Here is a 9,182-nt window from a genome sequence, read left to right on the forward strand (position 1 = left end):
AGTTGATGAGCCACACAACGAAGTTATGGGAAAGAGTAGCGGAGGCTAGACTCACTCAGAAGTATCTGCGAGCAACTGTGCCCAGATACAGTGAAAAAAAATAAGTATTTGAACACCCTGCTATAATGCAAGTTCTCCCACTTAGAAATCATGGAGGGGTCTGAAATTTTCATCGTAGGTCTACTGTGAGAGAGATAATCTAAAATGAAAATCCAGAAATGACAATATATGATTTTTTTTTAACAATTTATTTGTCTGTGTACATATAATGGAACAGGTAGCGTAGTGGACGACTAGATATCACATTCTGGGAACGTGGATCCAAATCTAATAAGCTATTCTTTTTTTTTTCCTTCCAGAAAATGCTACCTGAGGGGTATGAACATTTAGTCTGCACATATCAAAACATTGCTGATGACAATTTAGGGCCCATCTCTTGAGCTTTTGTATTTGTTCATAAAGTTGCCTAAAAGCACATGATTACCTGAAAGAAGAGGTGGTCCTAACTTTTGAACCAGCTCAGGTCCTGTTTGGAGGCCCTGTTTTGAAACGAACGCTCAAAATCATTTGATAATAAACATCTTGTATTGTGAAAACTGCATTCTGGCGATAATTGTGGTGGTGGTGGTGATGACGATGATAATGAAATGAGATCTACAGTATTTAAACTAGCAGTGCATGCAGTGTGTATATTACGTGGTGTGGTTGTAGTCTAGATTCCATTAACCTCAAAGACATCACTCATGCACTGTGCATATGTTGTAAGTATGGCCAATTAATTTACATGATTGCATGATTACAAAAGATGTGGCCTATGAGATCTAGGAAAATGTAAAAATTATTTGTGTTGGAATTTGATTAAACGGTTAAAAGTACATTTCAGAGTGTTATAAGGAAACAGTACAATGATTAAGCAGAATTTGTTATGGGCTGATACATTCATGATATGAAAGACAACAAAGAGTGCATTATTAGGTTTTGTGCTGTGAGTGATTCTAGCCTATTATCCAGCGATTTTTGTTCTTAAAGTAATTGCAGTAGCAGCAGTGTACCTTTCATGACAGAAACACATCAAAGTGCATTTTGGGGTTTACACTGATTATAATCATTCTAAACGCAATGATGCACTTTGATGTTTTTACTCTCATGAAAGGTGCTATTCTACTGCTGCCACTACTATTACGAATAATAATCATAATAAAATTTGCCAGAAAATATATTTATTTTAGGGGTTAGCTACTATTACTATACTATTACTATAAAATAAGCCAAATATATATATATATATATATATATATATATATATATATATATATATATATATATATATATATATGTATGTATTCTGGCGAATTTTATTATTAGTATTAGCAGTAGTAATAGTAGCAGCAGCAGTGGTAGTATAGAACCTTGCATGACAGCAAACACAACTCAAAGTGCAGCAGCATTAATGCGTTTAGGGCTGTGATAATCATATTATCCATCGTTTTGGAATAGCGCGAATAATCAATATGATTTTCTTTCAGCCACCGAAGGAGGCGCACTCGAGGTAAAAGCGAAGGACCAATCAAATGGCTTGGGGGCGCGGTTTTCCCCCTGATCATCCGAGGAAAAGAAAACTCGCCTCCCGTGAGGGCATTGTGATGACATCATATCCTAATTGAGAGCATCGATTCTTCGCCAAAGTCATTGGTTGGAACTTTAAAATACAGCCAAGTTATTGGTTAAAGTGACCGTCAATCAAATGCAGACTGCCAATGCACTTAATTCCTGACCGACTAACACACATCCATGAGTCAGTAAGTGCATTAGTGTAGAAAACGGGGGAAAAGTTAGAGGAAAATATACTTCTTTGCACTTTGTGAAATTGAGTCCACCTAGATATTTTCCAATGTTTGAGAGGACCAATGTGTCTGTGATTTATGACTTGTGCGCTAAGGACAGCGGCTCCAATCTCCCCACCTCTTTTCAACTAGCGACAAGGTACGGCAAAAATGTGAGTACAGTATTGTGGAATTTACACTATCTCAACTACCGAGCGTTTATGCGAATTTTTTGCTTTACGGGCTTCGATGGATGCCAAAAGGGCGCTGTTTACTCCATGATTCAGTTTCTGGTGGACACTTTTTCAACTCAACTTCATTGTTACTCAAAATCAAAGGTAAAGGTTTAGCCAGTGAGCAAGCTCATCCAAGTACCTTCTATCAATCATTTGGATGAAGAAGGAATTTAGAGTAGTAATTATGCAGTGCTTTAGAATGGGTGGTAGTAGAAGGCGTTTGGTTGGCGTGTTCGCTCTGGAAAGTCACGCAGGCCTCATGACTGTTGACAAAAGCTGAGGGATTGGGACATGGTGTCGCACCCTTAAAAACTGCTTTGGGCTCACAGCCGCATGCTAACGAGTTAGCTAGCTGAGTGGCACATATTGCAATTATTATTATTGTCTTGTATTTTCAACGGCATTATGTATTGACGGCTGTGTGCCACACTGGTAAAAGGGGACTTTTTACGGGGTCTGTCAAAGTCTCATCTCACTCTCGCTCTGAGGAAGTGAGGCAATGATGTCATGTACCGGAATCAATTCCCAAATTGTGTTTCTAGCCTGTTACGTTAATAATTTAGCGTTTCTAAAGACGCAGGGTTTAACCAATTATATATTTACACAGAAACAAAGCAGAACAGACGTGCGGCTGTTTTTGTTTTGTTTTTTGTTTTTTTTGCCACACTGCTGTACATTCCATAAAGTCTGGACCAACTGAAATTTCTGGCAGTCACGTGCTGAGCAAAGTGAGGGGATGGTGGTGTAATTTGGACACAATGAAGAAATTGTGGGACGATCGAGTTTGATAAAGCCCAACTTGCCTTGGTCCAGTCTGTCCAAATCCATTCCCTGCTTACCTCATCATGGCCATGAATCAACGTGACTCTGCTGTTGCGAACAAAGCTTGGGTTGCCATGCCTTCTATATTAAAAGTGTGTGTGTGTGTGTGTGTGTGTGTGTGTGTGTAACAGTGTTAAAAGTATATATGTTTATGTTTACAATCACACAAAATTTGTCATGGGCAAGAACGTAGCAATGATTAGAAGGGGAAGTTAGACACTAAAGAGGATGAAAAATGGAAAGGCAGTTGGTCCTAATGACATACCTGTGGAGCTATGGAAGCAATTTGGAGAGGTGGCTGTGGAGTTTTTGACAAACTTATTCAACAGAATAGTACAGGGCGAGAAGATGCCTGAAGAATGGAGGAAAAGTGTGCTGGTTCCTATTTTTAAGAACAAAGGCGATTTGCAGAGCTGTGGGAACTATAGAGGAATAAAGTTGATGAGCCGCACAATCAAATTATGGGAAAGAGTCCTAGAGGCTAGACTCAGGTCAGAAGTCAGTATCTGCGAGCTATAGTATAGTTTCATGCCTAGAAAGAGTACTGCTGATGCATTATTTGCCTTGAGGATGCTAATTGAAAAGTACAGAGAAGGTCAAAAGGGGAAGGAAATGTGGTATTGCATGCGGGAGTCTGGTGTGGCGGAGAAATATGTTAGAATAGTACAGGACATGTATTAGGGCAGAAGAAGAGTGGTAAGGTGTGCTGTAGGTGTGACAGAAGAATTTAAGGTGGAGGTGGGACTGCATCAGGGATCAGCTCTGAGCCCCTTCCTGTTTACTGTGGTAATGGATGGGCTGACAGATGAGGTTAGACTGGAATCCCCTTGGACCATGATGTTTGTAGGTGATATTGTGATATTTGCATGGAGGAGGTGGAGGAACAATTGGAAAGATGGAGGCATGCACTGGAAAGGAAAGGAATGAAGATTAGACGAAGTAAAACAAAATACATGTGCGTGAATCAGAGGGGTGGAAAGCGAAGTGTGAGGCCACAGGGAGAAGAAATACCGAGGGTGGACGGCTTCAAATACTTGGGGTCAACAATCCAGAGCGATGGTGTGTGTGGTAAAAAAGTGAAGAAATTGGTCCAAGCAGGTTGGAACAGCTGGCGGAACGTCTCTGGTGTGTTATGAGACAGAAGAGTCTCTGCTAGGATGAAGGGCAAAGTTTATAAAACATTGGTGAGGCCGGCCATGATGTACGGATTAGAGATGGGGGGGCCTTGAAGGAAACAACAGGAAGCAGAACTGCAGGCGACAGAAATGAAGATTTTGAGGTACTCTCTAGGAGTGAGCAGGTTTTGTAGATTAGAAAAGAGCTCATTAGAAGGACAGCCAAAGTTGTATGATTTGGAGACAAGGTTTGAGAGAGTAGACTTTGATGGTTTGGACATGTCCAGATGCGAGAGAGTGAGTATATTGGTAGAAGGGTGCTGAGGATGGAGCTGCCAGGCAAAAGACCGAGAGGAAGACCTAAGAGACGGTTGATGGATGTTGTGCTGGAAGACATGAGGGCAGTTGGTTGTTGGAGAGGAAGATGTAGGAGATGGGCTTCCATGGGAAAAAAAGGATATGCTGTGGTGACACCTAACGGGACAAGCCGAAAGGAAAAGAAGATGATACACCTATGCTTGTGCGTCCGACAACATCCGCATTACATCATGTGACCGACTCATTGGGCCGCACGGCCCCCGTGCATCACCTAACCGCACATTACAAAAATTGTTGCTGCACGTACAATTCCGCGTAGATGATCTCTGCTGATTTGTCTGTTTTAGTCACATGCGGTCATGACCTTCTCAGCCGGATATAGCAACTACGCCACTGCTGTTTTGATCGATTATGCAGCATTAAACGTATCATCCAGTCATCAAGGTCCATTTATTCTCGCAAACAGTTACATCGTCTCCATATATGTTGCTTTGTAATGGAAGGGAAAGCAAAAACAGCTACCGGAAATGCAGCGGAAATATCAGTTGTAGCATCACCCCCAAATTGGAGGAGAACTGGAATACATTCTCAAAACTGTGCATGGGTTGCGCTTGAGAATAAAGGCAAACTGTGCCCGAGGTTGTTGCAGTGACATCTGCATGGTCACACTCGCCCAAGTATAAGGAAACCTATACTCTGGCGTTGCCAGTGGTGTTGGTGAATTGTGCAGAATGGATCGGATATTGAATACTGCATTTAAATTGAACTCAAATCACATGACAGCTGAAAGTTTGATTCTGATGTGGTTCTAAACTCACATCAAATCTTTCTATAACTTTCTATTGGGATGAGGAATCTTTTTTGTGGAAGATTCACATAACCATGCTCTTCTCCATGCTTACATTGGGCAGTTTAAAAAAAAACGAAAAAAAACACTACTGCGTCTTGTGCATGTGTTCACTGTGCCAGGGGTTAGAGCCCTGGCAGAGGTTCTGTGTGGGGAAAAAAAAAAAATCTAATTTTTTTTCTTGAAATTAATTATTGGAAATTAATGTCTGACTCTTTTTCACGCAGGTTTTGTGAAGAGCAGTGGATTCTCCCTATGGAAGCTATCTTTCTTAAATAAAAGCATTATGGTGGAGGGTTAAATACTTCTGAAGATACTGACACAATTATGCAAACAGTCAAGCAAGAAATTGACTCCAGTGAGCCTTGTAGTGGAGCTGATTCCCTGCTACTGGCTGTGGCCTTACAAGGGGCTAACCGGGACCTGATGGGTAACATCGGTGCTATGTCATTCATTGCAAAAACTTCCTGTCGCAGGAAAAGGGAATTTATCCCAGAGGAGAAGAAAGACACTGTTTATTGGGAGAGACGGCGCAAGAATAATGAGGCGGCTAAACGCTCAAGGGAGAAGCGGCGTATAAATGACATTGTGCTTGAGAAAAAGCTGATGGCCTTGGGAGAGGAAAATGTTTCCCTCAAAGCTGAACTGTTGTCCCTTAAACTAAAGTTTGGCCTTTTGAGCTCAGCAGCATACACCCAGGAATTTGAGAAGTTATCGTCCCATAAGAGTACGCATCTATATCAGCAATTAGTCACAGCCCATGCCGAACAAGGTTCCTCCAGCAAGGAATCATACCCTCATCACATGCGCAGTAGCTACATTTCAGTCATCAAACATTCAACTATATCCAAGGCATGTTCTCCAACACAGGCTAGTTTAAGTAAGTGCAGGACCGCCAAGGTCAAACAGGAATTAGTGGAGAATGGCAGATCTCCACATCAGAGAAGTAGTCCCCATGACCTCGTAAGGAACTACATGGCCAGCCCCTTTTCAAGAGTCTACACCCAATCTGCTTCATTCTTGCAGATCACCAGGTCGTCCAGTAACTCTCCCAGAAGTTCAGATGACAGCGCTCTGAGTAAATCCTCTGATGGTGAAGATGAGCAGCAGGTCCCGAAAGGGCTGATTCCATATGTTACTGACCCTAGAAGTGTTATTGTACCCACACACAAAGTGCCTGAGGCAAGTTCGTCTGCCCTGCCTCATAAACTGCGACTCAAAGCCAAGACCACCCAGATCAAAATAGAAGCCATCGACCCAGAGTGTGAACTGTCAGGAAAGCTCTCCTCTCCTGCCAGTGGATGCTTCCTGGCATCTTTCGACACTTCAGACTACTCTCAGTCCCTGCTGTTCCCTTTGTCAGAACAGGTCACTACCATGCAGGACTGGACCCAGTGTTCTGAGCAGTGGCATAGAAGCAGCAACAAAACACTTCAGGATAGCTGCATGAAATACAGGCAAAGCCATAGATTCATGGACAAACCAACTGTACATATAAAACGGCCATCCTATGCACACTCAGATTGAGAGTACTGTCAAGGTGACATTTCTGAAAAAAAACAAATCCCACCACAGCAAGTGGCTGGAATGGAGTCAAGTGAAACATCCACTTATCACAATGAGTCCTGATTAATAGATTGCCTGCCTTGGCCTCCCTCTTATTTTGCATCTACACTTATTTGCTATTGCACTGTGATTATTATAAGGCTTTGAGCAACCTTTTGGTTGCTGTACATTTTCAAATAAAAGATTGTGTATGAAATTCTAGTAAAAAGTGGCATTGTCGTTGGCCCACAAAACCCACTTAATCCCCAAGTGTCATCCCTATAAACATTCTAAAATAGATATTGTAATGAAAATTACATATAACATTATTCGTTTCAATGTCTATACGAAAAAATAAATGTGAGCGGAGAGCGCGTCATCCATGCGCAAAGTTGCAGAAGTGTCATTCTAAGATATCCAAAACACGCGGTGCACCCTAACTATGGGAGACAAACGCGCCCCTTCTGACACGGAAGCTCTTTTCGAAAAGGAGAACACCAAACAACACAGTGAAGTTACCAGGGGCAATATTACACTATTGTTTCGAGCCATATTCAAATGATATGTGATCGCGGCCAAACCACATCCCCATCCGATCCACTTCCGCGGCGGAGATGAGCCATCGGAGCCGGCCGGTGTGGCTTATGACTGAGCCGAGCGGTGCTGCTTTAGGGGGTTGTTCATAGACGGCGGAGTACGCGATGAACAACACAGTCGAGCCGAGGCGCTTTACTGCGCGCACTCATCTGAGTGAGGCATTCTTGGCTGGGTTCTTCAGAGCCGCCCCTGTCTGGAAAGCCCGATGCGCAGCCTTCGCAGAAGCCGTGAACGCCAAACGCGGCGCCTCAGCCGGTGTGGCTGATTTTCGGCGCCGTGGTGGCATTATAATGGAGCCGAGGTATGCTGCTTTTAGGGGGATGTTCATCGTCGCAGTACTCAATGAACACTGTCAAGCCGGGGCGCATTAATGTGCGCACACGGCTTAGTGAGGCATTCTTGGCTGGGTTCTTAAGATTCGCCGCCGTCTGCGCAGCAGCCCAATGCCGACCGACGCGCACATCGACATATTTTGTACACGGATCTTTTGTTACGTTATGAGAGACTGATTATGTAGTCTGCCCCAAACTATTTTTATTAGTAGCTGTATATACACCTACCTGTTATTTGGAACCCAGGTCTCTTGCAAACTTATGAAGGATAAGTCCATTCTCCCGAGTGTTCAAGGAATGTCCAGCAATGCAATGAGCCGGCATTTTGGCCAACACTAAGGAACAACGAGCTACCTTCCAGGAGGTAAAACTAATGGAAACAAACGAGTCCACTTGGGGGCGTCGCTGTCCTTCACTTCACTTCCTGCTTTTTCTCGAAAACAAATCCCGAGAGGATTTTCATGGTGGGAGTTACAAAAAGCTTTATATGTCAAAATCATGTTTTGTGGTGGAAAAAAAACTCATGGGCCCATATTGGCCGATGTTTTTTCATTAATAACATACTAAAAATAATCTATTTCATGGCAGTAGCCCTTTAATGATTACATGATGTAGTCTTTGGACAGAAATAAAAGTAAAATATACAATTTCAGATTCCTCATTGGACCTTTTATCTTTCACTGTTTTGATTCACTCGTTACCAGCTACATATGTTTTAATCAGTTATTAAATACTTTCTAACATAAGTACAGTACTTTGATGAAACACTTCTCTGAGACATCCTGTGTTTAAAAAAAAAAAAAAAAAAAAGTGGGTGGACAAGCATAAAAAAAAAAAAAGTTCAATAAGCCCTTCCTCGGGCAGTCACCTTATCATGGTGGAGGAGTTTATATGTCCTAATAACTCAAGTAGCTAAGTTAAATGGCGCTTCACATCCCTGGTAGGGTCTCTCTTGGCAAAGAGGTTCTAGGTGAGGGACCAGACAAACTACAGGTCCTTAAACCCCTATGATGAGAAAAAATAATGGATTCAGGATTCCCTTACCCGGATGCAGGTCACTGGGGCGAACCTCTGGAGCCAGGCATGGATGTGGGGGTCGAAGGTGAGAGCCTGTTGACTGGGCCCATGAAGCTTGGCCGGGCACAGGCCAAAAGGGTAAAAAAAGGGTTCTCTGGGTCAAGGATGAGATCCTGCCACAAGTGGAGGAGTTCAAGTATCTGAATGGAGTGGGAGATCGACAGGTAGATTGATGCAGCATCTGCAGTGATGCAGACCTTGTATTGGTCTGTTGTGGTAAAGACGGAGCTAAGTTGAAAGGTGAAGCCCTCAATTTTCCAGTCTATCTACATTCCTACCTTCACCTATGGGCATGAGATGCAGGTTGTGAGCAAAAGAACAAGATTCCGGATACAAGGGGCCAAAATGAGTTTCCTCCGCAGGGTGTCTGGGCTCTCCCTTAGCAATACGGTGGGAAGCACGGTCATCATTTGATATGATATTCAATGTCCTTTGTTTCACATTTATATTTATTATGGTAATGTGCACCA

At 42.8% G+C, this 9,182-nt stretch overlaps 1 protein-coding gene across 2 annotated transcripts; it reads left to right on the forward strand.

Moving 5' to 3' along the window:
* The first annotated feature begins 1,641 nt into the window (after positions 1-1,641).
* Positions 1,642-6,949, forward strand: nfil3 (nuclear factor, interleukin 3 regulated). 2 transcript variants are annotated; one of them, XM_061801821.1, is made up of 2 exons: positions 1,642-1,983; positions 5,389-6,949. In XM_061801821.1, the coding sequence occupies exon 2, from the start codon at positions 5,489-5,491 to the stop codon at positions 6,686-6,688; it is 1,200 nt and encodes a 399-aa protein (XP_061657805.1). In that variant the 5' UTR covers positions 1,642-1,983; positions 5,389-5,488; the 3' UTR covers positions 6,689-6,949. The 2 variants fall into 2 exon arrangements, with proteins under 2 accessions (XP_061657805.1, XP_061657804.1); XM_061801820.1 differs by having other exon boundaries at positions 1,643-1,996.
* The last annotated feature ends 2,233 nt before the right edge of the window (positions 6,950-9,182 follow it).

This window comes from Syngnathoides biaculeatus, chromosome 17, assembly GCF_019802595.1.
Source record: "Syngnathoides biaculeatus isolate LvHL_M chromosome 17, ASM1980259v1, whole genome shotgun sequence".
NCBI classification, from domain to species: domain Eukaryota; kingdom Metazoa; phylum Chordata; class Actinopteri; order Syngnathiformes; family Syngnathidae; genus Syngnathoides; species Syngnathoides biaculeatus.